Source organism: Symsagittifera roscoffensis, chromosome 5 (assembly GCF_963678635.1).
Source record: "Symsagittifera roscoffensis chromosome 5, txSymRosc1.1, whole genome shotgun sequence".
In the NCBI taxonomy this organism is placed as follows: Eukaryota; Metazoa; Xenacoelomorpha; order Acoela; family Convolutidae; genus Symsagittifera; species Symsagittifera roscoffensis.
In genome coordinates, this window is record NC_087066.1 from 44,346,787 (window position 1) to 44,361,424 (window position 14,638).

A 14,638-nucleotide genomic window follows, 5' to 3' on the forward strand; every position below is an offset into this window, starting at 1 on the left:
AAAGCGTCGTTAAAATCAAATACTATCTTGCCGCAATATTATGAGGACCATTATGATTAAGCAAAATCTACTTACTGAGTTTAAAGATCGGTTAGTTTGGTTCAGAAAATTCATGGGCCCGTTCGCAGCACCAAAATTCTAAACACAAATTCAATAATTTCGATTTAGTTAGGAAAAACATGCACGAGGTATGCACCCGTACCTCTTTGTCGGACAGCCGTTGATACGATGGATTGTTCTTATCAGCCGATGAAAAAATTTCGTTCAGATGACCCCTAGAAGCAGGTATGCTTGAAAAGTGGTCTTTGTAGTTAACTCCTTTGGGCAGTGAGGGACCGTTGTCACGTAGAAATAATTCACTTTTTTCAGCAGTTCCGTTTGTTCTTAGGTTCGAGTTAAACAGGAGATCTTTATCATTCGTCGATTGGAATAAGTTATTAGTCGTTGAATTTGAATAAAGATCTGAATTTGCCGAAAACAGATCGTTGGTGAGCTAAAACAGAATTGACTATTTTTTACATCTAGGGTCTTGTATGATTCTGTAAACATAATCTCTAATTGATCATACACATTCTAAGTAATCGACTATATATCATAGATTCCATTGAGACAATTTATTCTTACATGTCCAGAATTTGCTTTCTTCGTTAAGTTTCCCGATGATCCGCCTGCGGTTAACAAGTCGTAATTCATTACACATCTGAAAAAAAAAAACCTGTAGCCAACAACAGAAATATTTGATCAAGGGACCACAATAAATTAAAAAAACATAGGCAAAAAATTCATGGCTTCTTGTCGGCAGCATTAGATGATTCATGCATAATCAACCACTCTTTAACAAAACTAGACTTTTGACCACAGTAGCCACCTACACCTTTGATTGAGTTTGATCTGGTGAAGTAAGAAGATTTTACAACACGGTGACATGGAACAAAAATTGGAAATGGATTGTGCCTTAAAGCATTTCCCACAGCACGCGCAGATGATGTGCTTCCCGTGCTTAATTCAGAGAGCATAGCATAAGATATTACCTGCCCATAAGAAACTTTTTTGAGCAAAGTTTTCAGTACAGTTTTTGAAAATTCACTGAGATCACCCATGTCAATGAAATCAATCAATCTGTTATGATCAATGATTTTCCCTTCGAAATATTCATCTAGCCATTCTAAACATTTACATTGCGCGTCTTCATGACCATGAATTTCGAATGGTCCGCTTGAAATTTGATTTTCTTGAAAACCAGTGGAGATCGTTTGGTTCATTAAGGTCACTTCACGGAGGAATCCTCGATGAGAAAAGCAAAGAGAAATAACTCCAATTGGTGACCTATAAGAAACTGAGTTTGAGTGCAAAACTTTCGAAGAAGACATCACGAAAATCTAAAACCACCAACTAAACAACGCTATCAAAAAGTATAAACTATCTCATCAACAATCAAATTAACAACATATCTTATATCAATAGAATTATCAACTTATTAAATAGTTTCATGTTTGTTATGAATCGAAACTTGTGTGGTAGGCCTCTAATGGGAAGATTTTAGAGAAAAGTTCGTTGTATGCCTTAACATTCGAGATTTCATTTTTTCAAAGCTGCTCTGACAAATTACAATGCTGCTCTGACGAAGATTCACAGGCCAGGTTTATAGGAAGCCGGAAATCTCAATATCTTGTCACTCCATGAAGCCGGGATAAGGCACGCATACGACTTTATCCCCCCGAAAGCTGTTTCGATAACATCACTCTTTTTCTTGGTCGCAACTATCTATTCAACGTGTTCGAGTCTTCTAGTAACACTCCCCAGAAAACAACCCAAGATCTGATCGAACTGGCAGACTTGGTCAGCCATATAATCAAAAGACACGCTTTTGTTCTAAGCATTCGCGAATGGGACAAAAGTGAGAGTGATTCACCGAGTGTTCTAAGTATTCGCGAATGGGAGGAAAGTGAGAGTGATTCACCGAGGGAATTGAGAGTGATTCACCGAGTGTTCAGCCAAGAGTCGAGCGGAAAAAATGCGGCGTCAGTAGCCTTACTTCAGGTACGCTACTTTAAACCTGATAGAATTCACCTCAACGGCCTGAAAAACATCAAAAATCTTGTCAGAGAAAAATTTTGAACTCGAAATACGACACGAAACTGAACTAAACCGGAAACACAAAGGTGATAACTTGTCACACAAACAATTGTCAGTCTGCCGATTTTTTGAACAGTCCACGTGAGCAAATCAGTGAGTACGCTTGGTATTGATTTTCCAAAGGTACCAACGGTTGATCAGTACTGAAAAGTCTTCCCTTGTTTTTTTCCGAATGAACCTTCAGTTGCCACCGGTTAAAGATGAGTAACGGTTAATGTTTGCCAGACCTGCAAAACCAATATCTTAGAAATTGAAGAAACAGATCACTGCGTCTCATACAATTGTCACGTACATCTTAAGCCTGAATAAACTGTTCTATCAAAAGTCGCCTTAAACGGCATACAGGAATTCGATGTGGATGCATTGTTGTTGTGACACAAGTCTGTAAAAAATAATGAAGGCATTTCATTTGAATTAGCAGTGTAGATCAAGAGAAAGTGGGATCAAATGTAACATTCGCCCGAAGTAAAAACCAACAGAAAACAAAGCTAGGTTATGAAAAGACTGCTTTTAACCATCTTTACAAAAGCCAGTTCAATGTGTTGTCCATTAACATCAGGTCGACAAAGCCGTTACTTTTTAAGGCTATCAGCCAGATTGCGCAAATTAACTTGTTTATTTGCAAAAACTTTGAACTCATGGCTGGGTCTCAGTATCCCCAGAACACGAGGTCAACCGTAAAAATAGGGCTACTACTTATTATCATATTATTATTGTTTTTGTTCAGAAGATAAAAATTATCACATCCATCGGAAATGGATCAACCCTTTGCCTCAATGTCTAGCTTCTCTTATTCTGAAACATTCAGTCTCTTCCAAAGACCCTTCCGAATTGTTGAATCCGAAGATCGGTCTTGTTGTATTCCAGGAAGGGTAGTAAAATCTTCACACTAGCCCTCCGAATTCTCGGGAACTGCTCTTAAACGATTGTAGCAGTACAGTCGTTGAAATTCGGATAGTCTCGATTTCAAAATAGTTTTCAGTTTTTTCTTCGCTGTCGAATCCACATCATATCGACTCACCGCAAGCTACAAATGAAATCATACTACATCGCTATTACTTTATAACATTTTTCATGAATCTGCACCTTGGGGATATGACTTAAGATAAAATATTTTTTCTGATTTTCAGTGCCATTATCTCGATTCGAAACTGCTTCTCCTTGGTTTAAAAAGTGTTGGGACACAGGACGCTCCTGCCAACCAACAAACGAAACTTATCCTACTATTCTTCCTCCTTCCGGAAATTTAGTTGTTATTGGTCCTGATAACTAAAATTAAAAAAATCGGTGGTTAGAAGTAACAATCTTCCTCTTCAAGTGGTATTCAAGTCTTTCATGTCATTACAAAGTGAACAGCCATCTTACTTGATTAGAAACAATCATGCAGGCTGGAAATTTTTAATAAACTTTTCACTCAAGCCTCTCTAAATAAAAAGATAGTGTCTCTTAAAACACTATCTAAATTAACCATGTAAGTTTGTAAACGCAACAAATTTAAAACACAAAAACAACTAAAAGCATTTCTTTCATTCAGTTTCAATTTCAAGCTTATTTGCTTTGTTTCTCATTTGAGTTTTTCTCGCACAAGAGCAATTCTGAGTTTTATATTTCCTAATTTGTCACTTTTTTGTTCACTTCTCTCTTTTAATTTTTGTCAGTTAGAGGTTCCAAAACTTCTAAATTCTTCTAATCTTTCTCTTTTTTGCACCTTGTCATCCGGCTTTCTTGGCACTGATCCATCTCTTCCTTTTGTGACATCAACTCTGCACTCGTTTTTGGTGTCTTGCAACACATCAGTGGCCATTCTGACGCTGTTGAAGGCAGTCCTCCAACGCCTATGCTCTTCTACTTTTTGTTTGCAGCAAGGTAGAGTGTCAAGACTAGTTTCCCTGTGTCTGCAGAAGCTGTTCTTCAAACATTCTTCTTTTTGTCCCCCTTCAATCATCCGTTGTCGACGTTTTGTTCACTGCGGTGGTCACTACATTCCGATGCATTACAAAGCTCGCTTGAAAGCTTCCAATCCTAAGCCCATCTGATATGAAATGTACACTCTGCTGTGCTTCGATATATGCTTCTTGGCATACTTCTTCGCCATGCAGTCATGTTGGCTCTGAACAACGGCATCAGGCGTCTCCATAGTTTCTTCACTTCCATCGGAATAGTCAAAATTTTGCACATTGTCTCGAAAAGATCTAAATCTTTTAGACAATCCAGTTCCTCTTACTGTTGTTTGGTCGGTTCTTCTTGTCGACTGTTATCCTTAACATGAATTGCCATCAAAACTCCAATTATCACTATCGTTATGGGCTGTGATGAGTCTGGTAAACCCATGGAGATCAGCTCTTCAGAGTCCCACATCAACACCAGATTACTTCGCCCGGGATACCACCATGTTTGTAGCAAACAATGGCACAGAAATTCATCATGTGTTAACATGATGCTTCTCCAATCTCGTTTCCCCGACGCTTCCAGTAGTGGTTTCATTTCAGTCATCAGTCTCATCTACTGCATTATAATCCGTCGCTGTTGATCCTCTCTTTTTGTGTGTTTAAAAATCACTGAAGTGCGGAAAACATCTTACAAAGCAACGCGTAAGATTTCTCCGACATTCTCGCAAGTCTTACACATTTTGTCACGGAGAAGGCCTGATCTACGATCATCCTTGTACTCTTTACATACACTGCGACGAAGTGTACTGGGTTTCGGCTTTTGCACATCGGCGCCAACGTCGATCCTACTAGTTATCGCGCTCCGGACGAACGGCGATAAGTTTCACTCTGCCTGATATTCATTTCCACTTCTATTGTATCTCTCCGTTTCCCAGTATGTTTCTGTTCAGTTTGTAACCTTCCCGGAAACGTTTCTACACTGATGGCTATGACCATCTCTTGTTTTCGTTCTGGATTCATGAGTGACTCTAAAGAACATGCTGTAGAAGCCTAGTGCAGTCACTAGATTCACTTCAGTTCCTTCCTGGCAATCAGCAATAGTTCTGTTTCCGTTTTCGCTTTCATTACTATGTTTCCGAACAGTATTGTCAACTGGATGTGCTATTTCGCCAGTGTCTTCATGCAGTCGAGACCTCCACACACATGACCTTCTAGTCCAGAGACTTTCACTAGACAGCTACCAGGTTCGTCCCAGTCTTTTTATTCCAACCAGGCAACTACACATTGTTCTCTCGGTTGCCCTTAGAGGCTGCTGACATCAATTTGTAGATGACGTTGAGGTCGCGCAAATTGCAATCTGCACTTAATTCCCTGTGCACATCCTGCGTCGCTCGTAATATGGAATCAGCATTTGGACTCGGGCACCATGATGGTTTCATTAACTCCAACACCACCATCAGGCTCGTTCTCAGTAACTTATCTGAGAAACCCAATCAAACTCCACTCGGTTATCTGATTTCGGTATAAAAGGTGTAGTCACTTTTCCTCCAATACAAGTCCCAATTTAAATTGCTGACTGGCAATGCTCCTTATCGTTGAATTTCTTGACGACCAGAACCTCCACCGCTTGCTCGTAATCGAAGTAACAATCACGTATGTCCTCATTGATGAAAGGATTATATGCCATTCCAAGAATTCCAGACACATAATCGTACGAATTCTTTCTTATCGGTCCACAGTATTCACTGGACTTCAGCAGTATCGCCATTGATTCTTTCGTGAGCCTGAGCTCTTTTTTCGAGAATCTTCGGATTTCAACGATCTTCTTCAATGGTTCTAGTTTTACGGGTTCTTTCATGTTCACCCGCATTGGCTTGCTTTGATGAATGTCCATTAGCGCTTGTAAGGGCAAGGTGTTCGCTAGCTCGGTGCCTTCTCTCAGCATTTTTGCACAAGTATTCAGACCTGGCACCGACATTTGTTCCAACGTGAACCGGACGAAACAGAGCGTCTCTCCGTTTCGCACACGCTCCCGCCGCTCCTTCACGGATCATAAGGTCTCTCAGACTCGTCATCAAGAGAACCTTGTCTTCCCGTCGTCAATCCCGTCATACACCAAACATATCTGAGTTGCAGCTTAGTTCTGACGTACGAAACTGCTATCAGAGCATGTATCTTCGGAGTAGTTCGCATTTCTTCTTCAAAGTGACGTAGTACTACTGCTCTCCACGGTAAGCTCACCAATCGTGAATTTCATGGTTGTGCCCTGTATCCTTTCTTCCAGGTAACACTCCACGGCACCTTTACTTTCTAGAGCAATCAGGTGTCCTCTAGCTGTATTCTTGTACCTCATCATCTCCATGTATCCACCGGCCGGCTCGTCAACCGAGACGGTATCCGATACTGTCAATCGGTTGTATTCCACTGGCGTCAGCTGTTCTATGACGCTTTCCTTTCCGTGAGTCATGCATGATGGTCTAAAGTCCCGAGGGGTCTTTTCACCACCTTGGCTGAGTATCAACATTTCTAGGGTAGCTCAAGTAAGAGTGCTGTCACTCCTCTTGGTTTTATAACTGGCTGATCTTGATCCTGCCATGAGGGTGAGTGGCACCATAATTAAATCGGAAATCATTCTGGACGCGCCAGGCAATCTGACATCGCCTTGCCCCTTATACATGACCTCTTCCACTCGCTTTTGTTTAGCTTTTTTGAGTTAACAGCCTTTGCTGGAAATTCAACTCCACTTTTGTCGTCCCAGTTTTCTCAGCGTCACTCTGCTGCCGTATTTCATCTTCATATCGTTGATCTTATCGATCACCATTTTCCATCGCATTGTTCCCTTTCGAGTTCTGGACAGGTATACGAATTCCTCGTTGCTTTTTGTTGCGTCGTTTTGATCCGAGAGTTAGCTTCACTTTCATCAGTGCTGGAATCAATTAACAATTCGTTCATTCTCCCTTCACAATCGTCCAATTTATCAAGAATTTCCCGCATCAGCGGTCTGTTGAGACCTGTTTCAAACATCGAATGGGTCCCGTAGCACTTCATTACTGTCCACACTTCTTCCATGAAAGCAACTCCGTGCATTTCACACCTGTTCTATTTTCATGATCCCTGTGGTGAACTTCCCACTCTTCTTCTGGCAAGGTTCCCAGGAAAGTCACTCGGCATGCGCCTTCTACTCTTCTCCTACGCGGAGACTCCGTTAAAAACTTCATTGCAATGGCTTTAGTCTTGCCAGGAGAGCTGCTCTCCGGTAAGTTATGGCTTAGATTCATAAAGGCTGAGGGAAGTTCCATCTTCCGCTGGCTCAGTCGTCCCTGTCAACGTTTCTGTTCCAACTTCGTCATCATCCAAGAAATTAAAATCCAGGCTAGACGCACCACCCACTGAGGCTTTGTCATCATCCCTTCCCGCTTGGTCGGGATCCTCTTCCATCGCTTTTTCTGGTTGACGGTCCTCTTTCTCCTCATCAACTCGCCCTTCATTTCTTCCGGACCCTGATTGTCCTTGCTCGTCATTCATTGTCTCGACTGGAAACTTTGGCACGACTAGCTTGCCAGCTGGCCTGTCTTCCTTTCCTCCGTGTTTTATCTTGACTTCCTCACAGCCGAAGGGCCCGAGAGCAGTCCTAATCAGCAGGTTCCCTAATATTGCGATTTCCGGTTTTACACTCATTACGATTAATGCGGCTTCCTGCAAGTCCGCTGTGCCTCTCATGGCAGTTGGCGCCAGGTCCAATTTGTCCCATTTTTCCTCGAATTTTCCAGGTTTCAGAGTTGCCGCATGGCTCATCCTTCTCCTCGTCGACTCATCCACATATGGAAACTGCGTGTATTGCAGCACGCCAGCCTTTCTGCCTACGCAGCCCGGGTCCATCGATTCAGAGAATTTTGCCATCCTTCGTTCGTTGGATTGAAAAGCAGCACTCAACCTAGGATTGTGCACTATGCAGTTTGCTCCGAGCAACATCCTTTGAATTAGAGGATTTTCAGGTAATTCTTCTGGCACATTTTATAGTCGCCCCAGTCTTCAGTTTCTTTTCTCACCTTCTGGTATGGGACAATTAAACAAGCAATTTTAGTTATCTCGCCGTTCGTTTTGTCATAGGGTCGTAAAATCAAGAGTTTTGGTAACACTTCGTTATGCGCTCTATCCACTTCGCCCATTCGGTCACGGAAGTGATCATTGAGGTTACTGCTGTCATATCTGGCTCTGCTAGTTTCGCGAACAGTAAATCCTCACTCATCAACTCGCGTTGCACGTTTTGCTTACACCAATTGAGTACGCTCCCGTCCACTGCTGAAATGAGGTTCAGGTGCAACGCCGACCTTCTATAGGCTTCCACTTTCGCATCAAGGACGCGAACGTCACTGCTGGGCCGTATATCGTCGTTAAAAACTACTTAACTCCCCTGATCAGTGCTAAGGGATCTGTCCTCATAGATAGGCTTAAATCTGTAAGTAGGGTCATGCCCCCGCATAACGTCGCACATCCTCTTCTTTTTCTATCGTCGTATCTTTTCCGGTTCCGAAGCGATACTGTTGTAGTAGCTTTTTGATCAGAGTGTGTCTTGGATCCCATATTTTAGTCCACGAGGTCGTAGACCGTTTCGTGTCAATCTTTTTCACATTCTCCCTCATCTGCTCGGGGTAGCGGGTTAAGTTTATCAATGCTCTCAAATTTCCATGCGTGATTGCAATTAATGTCAGGATCCCATCCAGTCGGAGAATCTGTATTCCATCAATGAGCAGCACTGCTGGTCGTTTCACAAAATTTTCTACTCCAAACGTCACAAACATTCCTAGGATCACGACGATAAAAAACTCAACAACTGCTTTGAGGAATTCGTTTGTCAGATAGCGAGAGAAACCCGGGTAACTTTTTGCCAGGAAGGACGCGGTCCATCCTGCTCCCAACCCTTCTGACGTGCTATCCGTCCTCTCGAAACCTTCTTCTCCTCTCACGTTGTCTGTCCATAATGCCTCGAGTGTTATTTGCCACATCCTGTCTATGAATTCTGCTGACTTCTGTTCTGCATTCTCCGTTAATTTCAATTCTTTCACTCGAAAGTGTCCATGCCTAATGCTGCTATTCGAGGAGTCAAGTGCAACCACTTAATCGCTTCTGGCTTCATTCGCAAAATGATAGCTTTCAAGTGAGCTTTCATTTCTTTGTTGTTGTGCCTCTTCCCTCCTTCTTTCTTGATCTTCATTCCTCTAAGCCACAGATCATTAGACTTTCCCCACTATCACTCGGTGATCATCGTCGATTCCTGGCTTCATCTTGAGCTGTCTGCTGAAATTGGACAGTTTCAATCCCAACACTTCATCCAACACCAGCATGTGTACAGAATGATCTTCGAATCCTCTCATAGCGTTTGAGATATCCGACCATACTGAAGGCAATTCTGACCGAAGTGACCTCAGATTCCTTGCCTCTACTTTGCCATTTGGTACAGGTATGATTAAATCATATTTCCTTTCTGAGAGTAGCGCTATCATTGCATACACAAACTTAAGTCCACCCGGGAGGTGTTAATTTCCACTTCTATTCCGGAGACAACACGAGCACTGGCTTTTGCGTTATCTTCTGGAAACCGCCTTCCTTTAACACAACCATGATCTCGCGCATGGACTCCAGGGTTTCTTTGATTGCTGGCCACACTGCATCTCCCACTGTTTAAGGCTCTCTAAATCTGCTCAGGAGACCTCTACTATGCAGGTGATCACTGACACCGGCAAACACGATTGTGATCGGGTTCAGTTGGGTTTGTCGTTGAACCCCGATTGCCATTGATGTGGATTGCATCCAATCTAGGTCAGTTCCCGCCAACATTATTACGTCGGCCAAAACAAGGACTTAGAGGCATGGGCAACGTCTGAGCTCGCAATCACTAAAATCTTTGCTTTCCTCGTCTCTGCTTTGTCATACGCTGCGAAGATGGTCTCGTCTATTCGAAAGTTCAACTCACCATATCTTTCAGCATCACCTCTTTGGGTTACTATTTTTGGATAGGCTCTTTCTTTCACATGAGCCGGAGGTGATCGCACCTGCTTAATCATCTTGACATGTTGCGCCGTTGGTGCTCTACTGGTCGAATATTTCCCTGCTCTCTCTTCTCCGTTCTGCTCACTATGATTCTTTCTTCGATCTCGCAAAGGTCTGGCTTTCACGGGGCCCTTGGTGTTGTTTGGGGGCAGTCCCTCAAGGTGAGCAAACCGTAATGCTACGGTAGAGCTGAAGTTATTTCTGGCTGCTATCAACCAGTCCACTCCCACGATCGAGTAAAGCCTTTTACTTTGCTGCGAAGTGTACTGGGTATCGGCTTTTGCATCGGCGCCAAAGTCGATTCTACTAGTTATTGCGCTTCAGACGGTCGGCGATAAATTTCACTCTGCCTGATATTCATTTCCACTTCTATTGCTTCTCTCCATTTCCACTTTGATTCTGTTCAGTTTGTAACACTCCCGGAAACACTTCTACACTCTAAAGAACCAAACACGCTGTAGAATCCTAGTGCAGTCACTAGATTCACTTCAGTTCCTCGATGGCAATCAGCAATTAGATCTGTTTCTGTTTTCGCTTTCATCACTATGTTTCCGAACAGTATCGTCAATTGCTTGTGCTGTTTCGCCAATGTCTTTACGCAGTCGAGACCTCCACACACATGACTTTCTAGTCCGCAGACTTTTGCTAGACAGCTACCAGTTTAATTGCAGTCTTGTGGTCCCCAGCCAGGCAACTCCACATTGTTCTCTCGGTTGCTCCTAGAAGCTGTTGTCATCAAGTTGTAGATGACGTTGAGGTCTCCCAAACTGCAATCTGCATTGAATTCCCTTCGCACCTCCTGTGTCGCTCGTAATTTGGAATCAGCATTTGGACTCGGGCACCATGATGGTTTCATTAACTCCCACACCACCATCACGCTCGTTCTCAGTAACTCATCTGAGAAACTCAATCAAATTCCACTCGGTTATCAGATTTCGGTATAAAAGGTGCAGTCTTTTTTTCCTTCAATAAAAGTCCCAATTTAACTTGCTGACTGGCAATGCTCCTTATCGCTGAAATTCTTGACGGCAAGAACCTCATCAACACCGCTTGTTCGTAATCAAAGTAACAATCACGTATGTCCTCATTGATGAAAGGATTATATGCCGTTCCAACAATTCCACACACACAATGGTACGAATTCTTTCTGATCGGTCCACAGTATTCACTGGACTTCAGCAGTATATCCATTGACTCTTTCGTGAGCCTAAGCTCTCTGTTCGAGAATGTTCGGATTTCAACGATCTTCTTCAATAGTTCTAGTTTTACGGGTTCATTCATGTTCGCCCGCATTGGCTTGCTTTGATGAATGTCCATTAGCGCTTGTAAGGGCAAGGTGTTCGCTAGCTCAGTGCCTTCTCTCAGCATTTTTGCACAAGTATTCGGCGCTGGTACCGACATTTGTTCCAACGTGAACAGGACGAAACAGAGCGTTTCTCCGTTTCGCACACGCTACTGCCGCTCCTTCATGGATCATAAGGTCTCTCAGTTTCGTCATCAAGAGAACCTTGTCTTCCTTCGACCTTTTCTTTCTTCCGAGTCATACTCTCCCATCGTCAATCCCGCCATACACCAAGCATATCTGAGTTGCAGCTCTCAGAGCATGTATGTATCAGAGCATGTACTGCTATCAGAGCATGTATCTTCGGAGTAGTTCGCATTTCTTCTTCAAAGTGACGTAGTACTACTGCTCTCCACGGTAAGCTCACCGGGCTGTAATTTTACTTTTATGTCTTAAAAAATTAAAATCTTTTTTCAGCAGTTATTGTTCTGTTTACTGGTCGCTTAACATATTTCCTCTCTGGGTTCCTAATCTTTATCAGGTCATTATTGAGGTCGATCTTCACGTCAAATTTCCTGACAAAGTTGCCACCCAAAAGGAACTGATCCGAATCATCCAGGTTCTCCACCATGAGGAAACTCATCCAGAGACCGTCCTCCCATGTGGAGGACTGTTATTGGAGTTCTCCCGGCCACATAGATCGCTCCGCGGTTAGCAGCTGCCAATCTTAAATTCGTTGGTATCAGGTCCTCCCTGGTGTCTTTATCGGCATTAAACTGACCACTGCTCCTGTGTCTAGAAGTCCTGTTACTCTAATCTTTTTTCCATCGGTGTCTAACAGATGTGCAGTCACATCTGCTTCGTATCCAATGTGTACCGCATATTGTTTCATCACTCGTTTCTTTTAGCACGGCTCGTAGTCAGCTCTTTTCAGCTTCTTCAGGCGTGCCTTACTGGCTTTGACACCCAATAAAGCTTCGTCATGTCTTGGGTGCTTGACGTCTGCCATAGTAGACCAAAATTAAGGACAATCTGATTTATATTGACCCTCAAAAACGCAAAAGAAACACCTGGGACATAAATTACTCACTCATCAACTCGCGTAGCACGTTTTGCTTACACCAATTGAGTACGCTCCCGTCCACTGCTGAAATGAGGTTCAGGTGCAATGCCGACTTTCTATAGGCTTCCACTTTCGCATCAAGGACGCGAACGTCACTGCTGGGCCGTATATCATCGTTAAAAACTATTTGACTCCCCTGATCAGTGCTAAGGGATCTGTCCTCACAGTTAGGCTTAAATTTGTAAGTAGGGTCATGCCCCCGCATAACGTCGCACATCCTCTTCTTTTTCTATCGTCGTATCTTTTCCGGTTCCGAAGCGATACTGTTGTAGTAGCTTTTTGATCAGAGTGTCTTGGATCCCATATTTTAGTCCACGAGGTCGTAGACCGTTTCGTGTCAATCTTTTTCACATTCTCCCTCATCTGCTCGGGGTAGCGGGTTAAGTTTATCAATGCTCCCAAATTTCCATGCGTGATCGCAATTAATGTCAGGATCCCATCCAGTCGGAGAATCTGTATTCCATCACTGAGCAGCACTGCTGGTCGTTTCACAAAATTTTCTACTCCAAACGTCACAAACAGTCCTAGGATCACGACGATAAAAAACTCAACAACTGCTTTGAGGAATTCGTTTGTCAGATAGCGAGAGAAACCCGGGTAGCTTTTTGCCAGGAAGGACGCGGTCCATCCTGCTCCCAACCCTTCTGACGTGCTATCCGTCCTCTCGAAACCTTCTTCTCCTCTCACGTTCTCTGTCCATAATGCCTCGATTGTTATTTGCCACATCCTGTCTATGAATTCTGCTGACTTCTGTTCTGCATTCTCCGCTAATTTCAATTCTTTCACTAGGTGGGCGCGAATCTTCGTGATGATCGCTGGGCCTCGCTCGAAAGCGTTCATGCCCAATGCTGCTATTCGAGGAGTCAAGTGCAACCACTTGTTCGCTTCTGGCTTCATTCGCAAAATCATAGCTTTCAAGTGAGCTTTCATTACTTTGGCGTTGTGCCTCTTCCCTCCTTCTTTCTTGATCTCCATTCCTCTAAGCCACAGATCATTAGACTTTCCCACTATCACTCGGTGATCATCGTCGATTCTTGGCTTCAACTTGAGCTGTCTGCTGAAATTGGACAGCTTCAATCCCAACACTTCATCCAACACCAGCATGTGTAGCGAATGATCTTCGAATCCTCTCATAGCTTTTGAGATATCCGACCATACTGAAGGCAATTCTGACCGAAGTGGCCTCAGATTTCTTGCCTCTACTTTGCCATTTGGGGCAGGTATGATCACATCATATTTCCCTTCTGAGAGTAGCGCTATCATTGCATACACAAACTTAAGTCCATCCGGGAGGTGTTCATTTCCACTTCTATTCCGGAGACAACACGAACACTGGCTTTTGCGTTATCTTCTGGAATCCACCTTCCTTTAACACAACCATGATCTCGCGCATGGACTCCAGAGTTTCTTTGATTGATGGCCACACTGCATCTCCCACCGTTCTAGGCTCTCTGAATCTGCTCAGGAGACCTCTACTATGCAGGTGATCACTAATGCCGTCAAACACGATTGTGATCGGGTTCATTTCGGTTTGTCGTTGAACCCCGATTGCCATTGATGTGGATTGTATCCAATCCAGGTCAGTTCCCGCCAGCATTATTACGTCGGCCAAAACAAGGACTTAGAGGTATGCACGACGTCTGAGCTCGCAATCACTAATATCTTTGCTTTCCTCGTCTCTGCTTTGTCATACGCTGCAAAGATGGTCTCGTCTGTTCGAAAATTCAACTCACCACATCTTTCAGCATCACCTCTCTGGGTTACTATTTTCGGATAGGCTCTATCTTTCACATGAGCCGGAGGTGCTCGCACCTGCTTAAACATCTTGACATGTTGCCCCGTTGGTGCTCTACTGGTCAAATATTTCCCCGCTCTCTCTTTTCCTATCTGCTCACTATGATTCATTCTTCAATCTTGCAAAGGTCTGGCTTTCACAGTACCCTTAGTGTTATTTCGGGGCAGTCCCTCAAGGTCAGCAAACCGTAAGGCTACTGTAGAGCTGAAGTTAATTCTGGCTGCTATCAACCAGTCCACTCCCACGATCGAGTACAGCCTTTTACTTTGCTTCGAAGTGTACTGGGTATCGGCTTTTGCACATCGGCGCCAACGTCGATGCTACTAGTTATCGCGCTCCAGACGGTCGGCGATAAGTTTCAC

General features: G+C 43.5%; 3 protein-coding genes across 4 annotated transcripts in view; 1 reads left to right on the forward strand and 2 right to left on the reverse strand.

The window, feature by feature from the left end:
- LOC134846062 (protein angel homolog 2-like) overlaps positions 1–14,638 on the forward strand; it is a 513,790-nt gene that overhangs the window by 467,471 nt on the left and 31,681 nt on the right. Inside the window, exon 1 of one of the 2 annotated variants that reach the window (XM_063863248.1) lies at positions 1,472–1,483. The exons of the other annotated variant lie outside the window; for it this stretch is intronic. The gene's annotated coding sequence lies outside the window, so the exon portion shown is untranslated. Of the gene's footprint in view, positions 1–1,471; positions 1,484–14,638 lie in introns of those variants that run through there. 2 annotated transcript variants of the gene reach the window in all.
- Positions 1–14,638, reverse strand: part of LOC134846061 (CCR4-NOT transcription complex subunit 2-like) — a 421,605-nt gene that overhangs the window by 12,507 nt on the left and 394,460 nt on the right. Inside the window, exons 2-4 of the mRNA XM_063863247.1 lie at positions 625–702; positions 203–493; positions 76–138 (exon numbers count right to left, since the gene is read on the reverse strand). Of these exons, the coding sequence (XP_063719317.1) occupies positions 76–138; positions 203–493; positions 625–693 (423 nt within the window). The 5' untranslated portion in view covers positions 694–702. The remainder of the gene's footprint in view (positions 1–75; positions 139–202; positions 494–624; positions 703–14,638) is intronic.
- Positions 745–1,389, reverse strand: LOC134846064 (methylated-DNA--protein-cysteine methyltransferase-like). The gene has a single exon (XM_063863251.1). The coding sequence runs from the start codon at positions 1,368–1,370 to the stop codon at positions 783–785; it is 588 nt and encodes a 195-aa protein (XP_063719321.1). The 5' UTR covers positions 1,371–1,389; the 3' UTR covers positions 745–782.

Bases quoted from the DNA above. Each gene is read 5' to 3' on its own strand.
- LOC134846064 (XM_063863251.1), bottom strand. From the start codon at position 1,370: ATGTCTTCTTCGAAAGTTTTGCACTCAAACTCAGTTTCTTATAGGTCA.